At 37.7% G+C, this 15951-nt stretch overlaps 1 protein-coding gene across 1 annotated transcript in view; it reads left to right on the forward strand.

The window, feature by feature from the left end:
- Slc71a2 (solute carrier family 71 member 2) overlaps nt 1-15951 on the forward strand; it is a 65584-nt gene that overhangs the window by 23121 nt on the left and 26512 nt on the right. Inside the window, exon 3 of the mRNA XM_078030593.1 lies at nt 11468-11530. Coding sequence (XP_077886719.1) covers nt 11468-11530 — 63 coding nt within the window. The remainder of the gene's footprint in view (nt 1-11467; nt 11531-15951) is intronic.

A 15951-nucleotide genomic window follows, 5' to 3' on the forward strand; every position in this document is an offset into this window, starting at 1 on the left:
GCTAACCAGACTGTGCTAACTCTGTTTTGTTTTTGGATTGGGGATGCTGGTACAACTCTTCCCTGTGGAAAACAGGTATGCCCACTACCTTCTGTCTTTTCTGATTGGACAGAGAAGTGGTAATGTTTGGTCCTTTGATAAGGAAGGATCAGAATTAGGATTTATTTCTTCATAACTGAAAGTTCATGAGTATACAAAAAAGTCCTTGCTTTTAATTCTTTTTGGCACATATCCAGAAATGGAATTGCTGTATCATAGAGTGATTTATTTTTAATTTTTTGAGGAACTGCCAAACTCTTTTCCATGGAGACTGTAGTACCATTTGATATTCCTACCAACAGTGTATAAAGGTTCCGGTTTCCCTGGTTTCTCTGATTGCTGACACTTGTTATTTTATGGGACTTGCTTTATTTTCAACAGCAGCCATCCCAGTGGATTTGAAGTGGACTGGGCCACTTGTTTTAAGAAACTGAGATTTTTGACCCTAGCACTTTGGTTCCCCCACCTCCAGCTTGTTTACAAAGTAGAGTTTCAGGACTGGGGATATAGCTCAGTGGTAGAGCATTTGCCTAGCATTTGGAAGGCCCTGAGTTCAATCCTTAGTACAAAAACACAAACAAAAAGTTTCAAAATAATGTTTCTTTTGTAGTCTGTTCTTTTAGCTCAGCAGGATTCTCATTATAAAAGTAATTCTGTAGTCATCCTTTGTTGGTAGGGATTCAAATTAAAATGAAGAAATACCTTAGTTCATTTTTTACCCTGTCAGAAATTCTAAAACCTGCCAGGCATGGTGGCATACACCTGTAATCCCTGTGACTTCAGAGACTGAGGCAGAACAAGTTAGAGGCCATGCAGTCTGGCAATTTAGTGAGACCCTGTCTCAAAATAAAAAGGACTAGGGATGTAGCTTTGAAGTAAAGCTTCCCTGCATTCAATCCCCAGTACCAAAAGAAAAGAAATTCCCAAAATCTTTTAAACAATTATTGTGTCCTTTGGCCATTCTGACCCTCAGTTAGATTGTTAGATTCCTTCTTATTGTAATTAATTAGTTAATTAAATGCTGCTTGCAGAAATTAGGGTAATATGCACATTTAGCGTGAGGAATACAGTTGCTGGCATGATTCTTTAATTCCATTTAAGAAGTGTAACTGAGTTAGTAGATGTGCTCCTTCCTTCTCTCTTTCTGGGATTTTTGGTATTGCTAAATAAAGCTAAATGCCCTGTACTTTCCTGACTCTGTCCACCCTTCATACCAGAGTATGTTAATCTTGTTTCATTTTTGGATTAGGGGTGCTGGTGCAACTCCTTCCTGTGGAAAACAAATATGCCCTCTCCGCTTGTCCTTTCTGGTTGGACAGAGAAGTGGTAATTTGGTTCTTTAATAAGAAAGAGTCAAAATTAAGGTTTATTTCTTCACAAAAGTTCATTTATCTTTTTTCTTTCTTTCTTTCTTTTTTGTATATTTTAGTGTGTGTATTGCTGGGGATGGAATCCATGGCCTTGTGCATGTGAAGAAAGCACTCACCAGATGAGCTATATCCCCAGCCCTATCTTCTTTTTTAATGCAGGAGTTTGCTATTTTCCAATTTCTAGTCCTTGGCATCTTGAGTCCATCACCCACCATGGCATAACTGTTAAAATGTTGATTCACATGTGCTCTTTTTGTTTGTTCATTTTTTTCCTTTGCTAAGTGGACAGCATTCTTTCTTGTTTCCATCAAGATAAAAAAATAAAAGTGTTGAGAGCATAATTTGGCAGTCCAGAAAAGTGCATATGTATTAATATTTTTGACAGTCTGAGTAACCCTACTTTCTGGCAATGATTAATATCTATTTGAAACAGTGTAGAGCAGTTTACTTCTTAGTCCAAAGTCATTTGCTCCTTGAGATTTGTTGCCTTTGTTATGTAGCCATGACCTAGCTTACAGTTTAGTTTGTTTATTAAACACCGTCAGAAAGGACTTACCCCTAAACCTCTGGAGCAAATTTATAAAACTGGACTTAACTTCTAGTAGTAGGAGTTGTGTTGAATGGTGGTTTATACTTAAAAGTTGACTTTTCTCTCATCTTCTGTTGCTGCCTGACATTCTGTCCTCTAGTACAAACATGCATCCTCTCAGAGTCCCCTGACTTCAATTTATTTTAAATAAAGTAATCTGATCAATTTTGGTGTCTTCATAAATATTTAAATTTGGCACTTATTTTGATAAAGACATGCTTAATGTTAGTTCTTATAAGTAAAGAATTTTATTTCTTGTGATTTACAGATTCTATTTTGCAAACTGACCTTGAAATCCTGCTAGATTCAGGAGTTCAATTTTCCCCACTCCCTCATCCTTTTCATGTGATGGCCTGAAAATCCAAAGAATGCTTTTTAAACACTTTTCTGCCACATTCAATTTTTGTTCCCTCTCCTTGCTGACTCTCAAGATAATGTGCCATTCCTTCCATCATTCAATGAACACATAGTCTGTCTTGTCATCCTCTTTTTTGCTTTGTTAGCCAGCCCTCCTGTCTTCTTCGCTTAATCATTGTTTTGTTTTTGTTGTTCTTTTGCTTTGTTTTGTTTTTGTTTTTGAGTTAGGGTGGCTGGTAAAGGATAGGACTGTATGCTAGGAGTTTTTGTCACAATACACAGGCACTTCATTGGATAATTTGCTCTTCATGTGGAAAGGAAATAAAGTAAATGCTCTAATAACTATAGTCACACGGAGACCATCTTGCTTTCTGGAATCACAAGATGTCCCAGGTTCACCTGGTGATTTACTAGTGGTTTTGTGAACAAAGTGCCCAAAACATGCCTGTTTGTGTGCTTGATAATTATTAAAATAAGTACCACCCAGTAAAGTATCTATAATATGTTAACAATATTTGTTAAATCTTTGCCTTCTCATGCACAGCCAACTATGATGCTGTAATGATCATTAACCAAACAGATGCAGTGAGCTTTGCTGGGCATTTGTTTCTGTACTGTTATATACTTTCATATCAGCAAACAAGCAAATGCTTAAAAAAAGACCTCTGCTGATTTCAACAATATAGTTACAAGAAGTACTGACATGACAAGACAAGGAGACCCTCCAGTGGTTACCATTGTCTTAAAATTTGGGATATGAAATGTTTTGGTGTGCATTCCAATTTTGTTATAGATTTTTTTCAATACTTTTGTATCTCTGACTTCTACATCCATTTCATCTGATGGGAAGATGAACATTAACAAGAATTGTCTTTCCTCTTAGGTCTCACAGGTTTCCACACTGTCCTTGGTCTATATCTGGCTTACTCTCTGCTTTCGTACTGTTTCTGTGATAAGAATGATTTTTACATTTTTAAATGGCTGATTATTTTTAAATACCACAAAATATTGTTAACATTTTATACAGATAGTATTCAGTTGTATCTACTCTGAGATATCTCCATTCTGATGTTGTTGTTCTTTCTGAATTTTCTTCTGTAATCAATTCTTGAAGACTTTCTTGTGTGTTGCTTCATTTGGTGCAGGTCTATAATTGTGCAGTGTGTTGTTTGTAATGCATGTAGTATCTTAAATCACTTGGGGAATATTTATACTTACTTTAAGGCTTGTTTGTTTCCTTCCATTATTAGCTGGTGGAGGTGAGGTAGATTATTTTTTCCTTTTTGTGTGTGTGTCCTTTTTGTTATTTTGAATGGTTTACTTTACATTTTTTTTTTTGCTAAATTTTGTGTATCTGTAATATTTACAAGTAAAAATGTAGATTAGGGATTGAGAAATAAAATGTCTTCTGGGGCCAGGCAAGTGGTGATAAATGCATGAGGTGGGGTAAGAGTGTGCTGTGCTGTGGTTGGAACAGCAGCAACCACAATCTCTTTACTCAGCCAATTAACAACATGGTAATTTTAGATGATCTGGAATCCTATGAGAAGCTACAAATCATGGATGTTGGTCAAATCTTCTGAAATTCACACATTGACATTCACACTTTAAAAAACAATGAGTCAAAAGTGCATTACCCATCAGTTTACAGACGTATGTGTCTAAACACATTTCTGGTAGCTTAATGCAGGGACTGGTTATAGGAGCTCTGGATGAAATGTGGGTACCCTGTGATTTCTTTAGTGTGTTTATAGGGCATTGTGCCAATTTGGCTAGTCATAAGTAATCTGCATCACTATCCTTTTTAATCCCACCCGCTTTAATCCTGCATGTGTCCTGCTTAGAAATCCCACTTCAAAGAACTATACTTGTGATTTTTATCATGGGGTCATTACGAAGGTCTGCAGCTCTGAGAACAGGATACCAGCGAGCTTATTTTGTGATCTTTTAATAATACATTCATTTGTGGCTGTTTTTTTTTTTTTCCCCTATCCTGATGGAGGATTCTTCCTAGGTTCTGGAAAATTTATTTCTTCAAAGGTCTTCTCTCCCCCCTCAAATGTTACTTTGCTTCAGCTCACAGGTTTTGTGTCAGCTTTTCACTATCTACTCTGGATCATCCAGAAGTACCTCACTATTCTTGGTTTTCCAGGGATGTTATAGGTCTACTTGCACATTTCTTCTGTTACATTATTGGAAGTAGAGAAACACAGCTGTGGGCATGTGTATGTAATGTGTATGCATATGTTTATATATGTGCAGATATTTCTTAGTTTTTTTTGCATTGGAAAACAGTTCAATTCTCAAAACTTTCTAAGTTACTTTTTTGTTAAGTGATAAGCAAATTATATTTTATGTTTTCTGTAATCCTTTTTTTTTGTTTTAAATAAGATGCCTCCATTGAGATTTTCTTAAAAGGATATATTAAAAATAAAACCCTTGATCTTATCTATTTGCTGAACCTTTTGTCATTGGGTTTACTTTATTCTTTAATAAGAGTTCTTATCTTTTTCTTTCTTTCTTTTTTACCCCCCCACCCCCACCAATTGCACTGAGTTTGAACACTTGGCCGTGTACATTCTAGGCAAGTGCTCTACCACTGAGCTATACTCTCAATCCTTTTTTGAGATTTTGAGGCTTGTGTCACTTGATTGCCTAGACTGGCCTTGAACTTAATCTTCTTGAGTAGAAGATTAAGATGTGTGGTTACAGATGTGGGCCACTGCACCCAGCCAGTTATTTTCTTTTGTATTTAAATTAACTGTATACTTTGAGTTTTTAAATTTATCATTAAAAGTTTGAGTAGAGGCTGAGCATGACTGCGGATGCCTGTAATCCCAGCAGCTCAAGAGGCTGAGGCAGAAGGATCATGAGTTCAAAGCCAGCCTCAGCAAAAGTGAGGCACTAAGCAACTCAGTGAGACCCTGTCTCTAAATAAAATACAATAGGGCTGGGGAGGTGGCTCTTTGGTTTTGTGCCCCTGAGTTCAATGCCTAGTACACCCTGCCTCCCCCTCAAAAAAAAAGTTTTGAGTAGAATATTGCATGTTTCTTTACTCTTACTTTATTTTATGATGAAAGTTAGCCATCTAAAAAATGTTGTATATACTTATTTACTGTTGACTTGTTTTATTTTTCTCTCCAATTGAAGATTTATTGTTTCCCTTTTGGGATGAGGGATAGGAAACAGAAAAGCTGTTAAAATACAGATTAACATGTGAATATAGAAATTTTTTAGTTGAATTAAATAGTGTGAGTTGACCAGATGGGACCAGATGGTCCCATAGTGCTGAAAATCATAGTGGATCTAGTGTGTTTAATGTGGAGCTCAATGAATGCGCGCCATTCGTGCATGGCTGTGGTTCTGCTAGACTTAAGTGATTGTCTCTGCTTCCTAGGTTGCAGCACTTGCACAGAGAGGGTGCATGTTCAGGTCATTTCCGTGTAGAATTGTTACAGGGAAGGTCAAGGTTGGAGGGTGAGTGTGGAGGTGGGGGCAGGGAAGAATCAGTTGGTAGGTGAGGGCAGCCCTGGAGTTAATGCACTGTTCAGCAGCAGCACTTCCCTCAGCTCTGTTTCCCACTGACAAGGACTAAGAGAAAGCCATTGGGTAAGAGAGGTCTCAGAAATGTCTCTAGCTTCCTACTGTTGTTGGTCCAATGCAGTGGAGTATGGAAGGGAGAAATGTGGGACCAAGGGGTAATGGGCATACCCAGGATCGGAGACTTTTTTTAATATAGATATTGCTAGTTTTGCTAATTTGCTGTATTTTTATGATGCACATTGCAAATTTATTGGATGGTTCTTATCTTGGTCAGTATTTTTTTCTTTTAAAAGAAGAATGTCTATATCCCTATAACCCATATTTTGTTGTGTTTTTTTGGGGGGCGGGCGGGTACTGGGGATTGAACTCAGGGGCACTGAGCCACATCCCTAGCCTATTTTTTATTTTATTTAGAGACAGGATCTCACTAAGTTGCTTAGCCCCTCACTTTTGCTAAGGCTGGCTTTGAACTCATGATCCTTCTGCCTCAGCCTCATGAGACTCTGGGATTACAGGTATACACCACCACGCCCAGCACCTATATTATTTTTGGAAGATTTTTCAGAGAACTTTGATGATATTCCATTGAGATACTCAGTATCCTTTATTTGTGTTTCTTTCTCCTGAGTATAAACAATGATGTTCAAATACTAAGATTGGAAATAATTTTTGAATGGATTTTAGTTTCATTTTTTTAAGACTTTATTCTTTTCTTTTCTTTTTTTTTTTTTTTTTTTTGTGGGGAGGATACCAGGGATGCTTACCACTGAGCCACATCCTCAGCCTTTTTAAAAATATTTTATTTAGAGACGGGGTCTTGCTGAATTGCTTAGGCTTAGGGCTAAATTGCTGAGGCTGGCTTTGAACTCAAGATCCTCCTGCCTCAGCCTCGCCTCGCCTCCCCAGCCACTGGAATTACATGTTGGCCACCATGCCCAATAAAAGACTTTATTCTTTTCTTTTTAAATTTATAAAAGACTTTGTGCAAGTTTTTATGTAGATGTAAGTTTTTAGCTTCTTTGGGTAAATACCAAGAAGCATGACTCCTGAATCATTTGGTAAGAGTATGTTCAGCCAGGAGTGGTTTTGCATGCCTGCAATCCCCTCAGAAGGCTGAGGCAGGAGGATTGTAAGCTCTGAGCCAGCTCAGCAACTTAGCAAGTCTCTGTCTCAAAATAAAAAAAATAAAAAGAACTAGGGATGTGGCTCAGCGGTTAAGTGCCCATGGTTTCAATTCCCAGTATCAAAAAAGAGTATGTTTAGTTTTCTAAGAAACCATCAGTCTGTCTTCCAAACTGGTACTGTTTTGTATTCCCACTAGCATATGGCTGTATAGTTCCTTCACATCCTTCAGGATCCTTCCAATCTAATACCATTTGCACTCCTATGGGGATTAGTCGCCACTCCTAGGCCTCGAAGCGTTTGAGTGGCTTGTTGTAATGGCCAATGTTTTGGCCATTCTTGACGAGAGATGATGCTAAGGTCTGCACCTGTATCCAGTAGCCCATTAAATTCATGTCCTTGAATATTTAGTTTTAGCATGAGGCGAGAATATAAATTTAAAGAAAGCATAGCCCAATCTACACCTGTGGAGCCTAATCCCTTGGAACCTCTTTCTATAGCACGACTGAAAATTTATCATGTAGGCTTGGTATTATTACTAACTGTGCTATTCTATCTCCTGGTGAAAATACCCTAAGTCCTTTTAGAGTAGAAGAGCTGCGTCCCAATAATAAGCCTACTATTCCTTTGGGAAGAGGTCCTTTCACCCCTGTGGGAATGATTTGAACTCCCATCTCTGGAGTTAGTACTGATCTGGCAGAGGCGCAGATGTCCAATCCTGCGCTCCCTCTGGTTTGTCTGATGAGGGATCTGATGGACATGTGTCCTGGGCACTACCCTGATGGGGTTGCTGGGTTCCTCCAGTGCTCCGTATATTTGTGGTTTTGGCCCCCCCTGACCATTTTTTGGCAATGGAGCCCGATGCCTTTCTCCACAATATCGTGGATAAACACTTGGTCCTTGTTCGTTTTTTGATAATGGAGCACCCTCTATGGTGGTTTGAGAACGGCATTCATTAGCCCAATGTCTCCCTCTACGGCGTCGTGGGCAAATCCCCAGTATTCTACTCCTTTGATACCTAGTTTTGTCAAACCCTCCTCCTATGGGGCAATTCCTTTTAAAATGTCCTGTTTGTTCACAATTGTAGCATGTTCTTGGCCTGGCATCTAAAGCCTGTTTTACTGCAACTGCCACAATTTGCCCTTGTTCATTAATGTCTCTGGCATCTAAAGCCTGTTTTACTGCAGCTGCCACGACTTGCTCTTGTTCATTAATGTCTCTACATAATTTAATATATGTGTTTAAATCTTCATGTTTCCATGGTCTAATGATATCTCTGCACCAACGATTCGCTTGGTCATAAGCCAGTTGTTTTATTGCTTGTTCTGTATTCCCAAAAACTCTGGTAGCTGTTTGAATAAGCCTATCTACAAATTCAGCATAAGGTTCATTAGCTCCTTGTATTACCATAGATAATTGACCTTGTAAACCTCCATGTCCTTGTAAAGTCTTCCATGCCCTAACTGCCTTTACAGCAATTTGTGCATATACGCCAGAATCATATGCAATTTGTTGCTGCTGATCCTCATAAGGTCCCTTTCCTAACAACATATCTAGATTTCTCTGAGGATAACCAGCTGCTGCATTTCACCTAGACATCTCCTTGCAAAATTCCTCATTGGCAACCTTCCATAACAGGTATTGACCTCCATTTAGCACAGCTTTACACATATTAGCCCAATCTGCTGGCGTCATGTACAAGTTGTTAATGGATTCGACCATGCTTACAGTGAAGGGTGCTTGAGGACCATAGGTTGTTACAGCCTCTTTTAGCTGCTTCACTATTTTGAAATTTAAAGCATGGTGAATTTGCTGCCCTCCTACCTCAAATACAGGGCATGTTAATACTTGAGATCCTGTCTCAGGATCCCAACTATCAACTGCGGGGGTTGGGAGCCTCCTAGCATATGGAGGTGGCCTTGTTAGTTGGACATTTATGTCCTCTGGTGATAGAAAGGTGTTAGTAACAGACTCCTGTAGAGGTGGCGCTGTTGGTTGGACACTTACGCCCTCTGGTAATAGAAAGTTGTTAGTAGCAGTCTCCTTTTGTAACTTTCCCACTGATGGCTTTTTCTGCGCTAAGCTTTGTTCCTCTATCTTTGTCTGAACTGAAGGCTTTGGACTAAGCAAACCAGATACGAACATCCACAATGGCAATGTGCCAACTGGCAGAGTCCCTGGGCTGTTCTTTTCTATTCTTTTTAAATCTTCACCATGATGGTCCCACTGTGGTATATCTAACAACTCCTCCTCAAAAAGCCATGGGCTACATTTTTGTATTGTATCAACATATGCCCTGACTGCTCTTGATTTTACTGGGATGCCTCCTTCCTCTAACAATTTACTTAACACTCTTTCAGTTTGTTTTTTACTAATTTCTGATCCCATATTTCTACTATAATACAACCCAACAAGATGATGCCAAACAAAACCGAGACAGAATGAAATAAAAATGGAACAACACAGAATCATTATATCAGCCTTTCTATCCCCCTGACATGTGCATCTGTCCTTTCTCCCTATCTGTTCCTCAGACGTAAATAGTTTTTCCTCAGATGTGAGCAGTTTTTCTTCCCTCTCACTCATCTCCAGGGACAGGCAACTTAAAACAAAAGTGAAGCAAAACAAAAGAGGAATCTTAGAATGGCTACCCATCCTCTCGCCCTGCCCTCAGGGGCGAGCAGTTTACTTACCCTCAGTTGCTCCCCGTGGGAGCCACCAAATGCCAAATGCCGCAGTCTGGCTGGGCACGATTCAGGAGCCACTTGTCAAAAGAAACGAACTTTATTTTTAGAACCACACAGGCCAAACCAAACAGCTCCTCAGGAAAAAACCCTCAGAGCCCAACTGCCACCACCGGCTTCCCACAAGCCTCTCCCACAAAAACACAAGCCTCTCCCACTCCCACAATCCTCTTGCTCTTGAGGCCGATTGGCTGGGTCGTGTGGGCGGAGCCAAAGAAGTCCCCCAATGAGCAGCTCCGTGGTCTGAAAGGGCAGGGAAACAGCCCAATGAGCATCACTGCAGAGGAGCCAATCAGCTAGATGTTGCTGGGGCCGCTGTGAGCCAATCATCAGCTGGCAGTCTGAAAGGGCGGGGAAACAGCTCAATGAGCATCTCCAATGAGCATCACCACAGAGGAGCCAATCAGCTAGATGTTGCTGGGGCCGCTGTGAGCCAATCATCAGCCGGCAGCTGGAAGTTTGCTGACAGCTCGAAGTTTGCTGGGGCCCCTTCGGCTGTGGCTCTCAACACCCACTAGCAATGAATGAGAATTTCTGTTGCCCCACATCTTCATTAGTTTTGGAGTTGTCAATATTATAGATGTGGGCCATTCTGATAGGTGTGAAATGGTATCTGGTTTTAATTGCATTTTCTGATAACATAGTATACTGCATCTTTTCATATGCTTATTTGGCACCTTATATATTCTTTGGTAGCAGGCACATTTTTTAATCAAATTGTTAGTTTTCTTATTGTTGAGCCTTAATAATTCTTTATAAAATTTTAGTTAACAGTCCTTTATGAGTTTTTTTTTTTGCAAATGTTCTCTGTCTGTGGCTTTTTGTTCTCTTGACAGTGTCTTTTACAGAGCATAAATCTTTTAATTTTAATGAAATCTATATTATTATTGATTTATTCTTTCATAGATTGTGCTTTGAATGATATACCTAAAAAGACATGGCCGAGCTGAGCATGGTAGTGCATGCCTGTAACCCCTACTTTTTAGGAAGCTAAGACAGAATCTCAAGTTTGAATGTAGTTCACAAAAAAAAGTTTTTAATCATGTGTTCTATATCTTAGAACATAGTAATAAGCATATTCATTTTTAAAGTCTGAATTGGGTAATTCCAAAATTTGACATTTTGAGGGATCTATTTCTGTGTGATTTTTTTTTCTTTTGTCTTGTTTAGTGTTTTTTTTCTTGCTTATAGACTCTTTTTCCTTTTGTACAAGGTTACCTGTGATTAAGTGCTGTTCATTTGAAAAAATACATGTATGATTGATTTGAAGCCTCAGTCATGGCTTCTTTAGAAGTGATTTTGAGTTTTCTAGGCATCCGGAGGTAATTTGTACAAATCTAAGGCTTGTGATTTTTCTGAACTACCTAGGTGTTATGAAACTGGGTCATCACTGAGTTTGTATAACCCTTTGAGGGCATCTACTTAAAGTTGTTGGTAGTTGAGGGTAGAAGCCATTAAATGATTCAATTTTTGCTGCAAATGTTTAGTGATAAGCAACTTTAAGTGCTGGGCTTACCTTTTTGCCTCACTATGTTATTACCTTTTCATGTCTTTAAGATTTTTTTTCTGCATTACATGTAGTATTTTATAATTTTTTATTACAGGGTTCATCTTATTTCTGTAGCCTGCCATTAGTAGAGGCAGAAATCTTTCCTTTTAATTTACATTTGAATATGTTTTGATGTTTGTTTGTTTGTTTGTAGGTTCTACATGAAACATTTCCTCAACACACATTCCTCATGAATGGTCTCATTCAAGGTGTAAAGGTAAGAACAATTTTTGTGTGGTTCAGAATGAAACAAAATTATGAATTCTTAAGTAGTTCAACTTTGGAGATTTAAGTGATTCTTAGGGAAGCAATTACTACTTGCTCTGGAGACTTTAAATTTTTAGTTGAGGGCTGGAGATGTGGCTCAAGCGGTAGCGCGCTCGCCTGGCATGCGTGCGGCCCGGGTTCGATCCTCAGCACCACATACCAACAAAAGATGTTGTGTACACCGAGAACTAAAAAATAAATATTAAAAATTCTCTCTCTCTCTCCTCTCTCACTCTCTCTTAAAAAAAAAAAAATTTTAGTTGACTTATCAAAGTCAGACTAAAATCAACACAAATACATTAGTCATAGATTGGTTTACTGTTAAAAATAATGTGAATACTTTACAGGCCTCCTTTTTTTTAATCAGATAAACTTTGAGTCTGAGGCAGAAGGAAGCATCAGAATTCAGTTGGATATTTATTTACTCTTACCACTTGATTTAAATAGTCTTAATTTATTATCTCAATTTTAAAAATAATGTGAATACTTTACAGGCCTCCTTTTATTTTTATCAGATAGACTTTGAGTCTGAGGCAGAAGGAAGCATCAAAATTCAGTTGGATATTTATTTAGTTTTACCACTTGATTTAAATAGTCTTAATTCATTATTTCAATTTTAATGTGATATGTACCAGAAAAGATGATAGTAAAGTCTGTGGGTATAAGGTATAATGTGCCCTTCCCAGCTTAGATACTGTGAATCTGTTTATAATTATGCTTTATGCATAACAACACACTTAAAATTGTGCCCTAGTAATTTGTTGAATTTAGCCATAGAAATTTGGATTCCCAGCTTTGAGCAGTATCAACTTTAATTAATATTATTTATTCTTTGCCTATTTTTGGAAAGGATTTGAGGATATAGTCAGTTTAAATAAAGTTGAAAGAACAAATTTTTAATACTTAGAAAGAGAAGGAAGAATATCATTAAGAATGGTGTGAGCGGGCTGGGAATGTGGCTCAGGCGGTAGCGCGCTTGTCTGGCATGCGTGCGGCCCGGGTTCGATCCTCAGCACTACATACCAACAAAGATGTTGTGTCCGCCGAGAACTAAAAAATAAAATATTAAAAATTCTCTCTCTCTCTCTCTCCTCTCTCCTCTCTCCTCTCTCACTCTCTTTAAAAAAAAAAAAAGAATGGTGTGAGCACCAGCTTATGAGCACGGTAGATTTAAAAAAAAAAAAACTAAAATTCACGAGAGAAAAAATTGATAAAACTATAGTTAAGTGTATCCTTAAATACAGTAGTTCTCAGGAAGGTTGCTTTATAGATATTTGTCTTGTAGAGAAACTGATAAAGTGTGTTTTATGTGTCTGGTTCTGCATAATAAAACCAACTGAGTCTATAAAGATGAGCATGATGCCATGCTTCCACCAAGGAACATCCACAATGTTATTCTAGAAGATAGAAGAGAAAAGGTATTGGGCTGGGATTGTGGCTCAGCGGTAGAGTGCTCGCCTAGCACAGGTGGGACCCGGGTTCGATTCTCACATAAAAATAAAGGCATTGTGTTGTCTCCATCTACAAAAAAGATTCATATTCATTCATATTCATTCTCTCTCTCTCTCTCTCTCTCTCTCTCTCTCTCTCTCTCTCTCTTCCCCAAAAAGAAAAGGAAAAGGTATTTCAGTTTATGCATGGGCTTGAATAAGGAATTGCTGAATTTCAATATGGTCTTAAACATTTTAATAATTGGTTACTGTTTCAGGGTAAAGACATAAAGATTACACTTCTACAGTAAAACATAGCTTTATTAAGATTTCTTAATATGCTTATTACTATAGTGGGAATGTGTAGGGCTTCAGATTGCCTTAGCTTAAAATCTCTTCTCTGCATCTTATTAACTATGTTGACTTAATTGAATGATTTGACCTCCCTAAACCTCAGCTTGATTATTTAGGAATTGGAAAAGATAAGAGTACTTTCTATTAGGGTGCTTGTGAGAATTAAAAGATAGTATGTATAATAGCTCTTAACACTGTATTTTTTAAAATATTTTTTTTAGTTGTAGATGGACACAATACCTTTATTTTGTTTATTTATTTTTAATGTACTGCTGAGGATCAAACCCAGTGCTTCACACATGTTAGGCAAGCGCTCTACCACTGAAGTACAGCCCCCGCTCAACACTGTATATTCATGTACAAATACTGAATGTTGCAAAGAAAAATAATGTCGAAAACAAAACCGAACTATTAGAATGAAATATTAGTGAACATTTTTCTTACTAGTTTGAGGAAGAATTTCATTTTAGAAAAGGAATTCATAAAGGAAAAGAATGAGTGTTATGCCGGGCATGGTGGTGCACACCTATAATCCCAGAGGCTTGCGAGGCTGAGGCAGGAGGATTGTGAGTTCAAAGCCAGCCCCAGCAAAAGCAAGACCCTAAGCAACTCAGTGAGACCCTGTCTCTAAATAAATGTTTTGAAACTGAGTTCATCTTGGAATTTATTGATTTATTTTCATTCATGTCTTTCATCAAAATTTGAAAGTTTGGGGGGACTGAAATGGGAAATAGTCCATTATATTCCATGCATGTGTGATTATGGCAAAATGAACCCCACTAATATGTGTAACTATAATGTACTAATAAAAACAGGTAATAAAAAAAATTGAAGTTTTCAGGCATTATTTCTTCAGATTGTCTCTCTTCCCCTTTCTTTTTCTTCTTCTTAGACTCCCACTATGCATATTTTAGACTGCTTGATGGTATCCCAGGATCCTTTAGGATCTGTTCACTTTTCTATAGTCGTCTTTCTGTTCTTCAAGCTAATTTCCATTGTTGATTTTTCAAGTTTTTGTATTCTGCCTGCTCAAATTTGCCTTTGAATCCTTTAAGTGACTTTAAATTTTCAGTTATTGGGGGCTGGGGCTTAATGGCAGATCACTTGCCTAGCATGTGTGAGACACTGGGTAAGATCCTCAGCACCACATAAAAATGAAAGAAATAAAAGCACACTTTCCATCTACCACTACGTATATATTTTTTTAATTTAGTTAGTGTATCTTTCAGCTCCAGAGGTTTTGTTTGATTTCTTTTTTAGGTTTTCTGTCTAGTCATGATATTTCCATTTACTTCTTATATCATTTTATTGACTTTCCCCACACACATCTTCCTTTAGTTCCTTTAGCATCTTTAAGCTAGTTACTTTAAAGTCCTTGGATCTGCTATTGGATCTTTTTCAGGTACAGGTTCTGGTTTTGTTTTCTTCTGGTGATCAGATTCTCCAGGGTTTGCTGGGGGTTTTGTTTTTCTTTTTTCTTTCTTTTTTGTTTTTTAAACTGTGGGCCAGGGATCAGCCTGAGATATAGACTTAAGGTATATTCTTAGTCTGTGACTTCCGCTGGATATATGGTTACTTATACTTACTAGTGTATGTGCAGTTGCTTTCAAATATCCTAATCTTTAATATCTGCCTTCAAGAAGGAGAAAACAAGAGAAATAAAGAGAAAGAGAAAAAAGGGCATTGGACCTATAAGTCCCCCAGAAGATACTTTAGCTACAGTAGGAGGGGCAGTGACAAGGCCTCTGCCTACATTTCTGCTATGGAAGGCAGCAGTCAGTGATCAGATCATAGATCTCTAGTACTTTGGGGAGAATGCTGGCCTCCACACGTTGTATGCAGATTATTCTAGAAACACTGCCTAGCTTCCTGCTGTGGGGCTGGGGTAGAAAATGGGCTGCAGTGCCAAGAACTGAAATTGATAGAAATTAATTATATTTTCCTGGAAATTGTAAGTCTGCAGTATACTGCAGAATTCTAAAGTAATTATTATCACTCAGATTCTACTAAAGTTAGTTGCTGCTAGGTGGGAAAACAGATTCCATGTACTTTCTACTCTACCATCTTCCTAGAATTCTATTATTAATTTTTTTTCTTACAAAAAAGTAAAACTCTTTAATTCTCAATGATTTTGAAATTGTATAAATTAGTATACTAAATAAATATTTGACTATTTTTTTGTAAATCATTAGAAATAGTTATTAGTGAAGACAGAGAATTTTTTAGTATTTTTACAAAAATTTGTATCAGTCATTGAATAATGAAGATCATTTTGTACTGTCATCTGACAGTCACATACTGCCTTACAAAGCAAGGACTTGCCTGAGTTATTTGTGATGATTATATTCTATTCCATTATACCATAATATATTTACCATTTCCCTTCTTGATGGTTTTCAAACTATTGAAGATAATTTTATACTAAAATTTTTAAAAATCTTACCTTGAATCTTGTGTTAATTCTTAAAATTAGAGTTGTAAAGATCTAACTAGGTTGGGTATTTTTGTAGGATCTTACATATCTTCTAGAGCAATTGTGCCATCTCACAATCCCACCAGTGTTGTGTAATGTCTGTCTCATTATACA

This window comes from Ictidomys tridecemlineatus, chromosome 13 (assembly GCF_052094955.1).
Source record: "Ictidomys tridecemlineatus isolate mIctTri1 chromosome 13, mIctTri1.hap1, whole genome shotgun sequence".
In the NCBI taxonomy this organism is placed as follows: Eukaryota; Metazoa; Chordata; class Mammalia; order Rodentia; family Sciuridae; genus Ictidomys; species Ictidomys tridecemlineatus.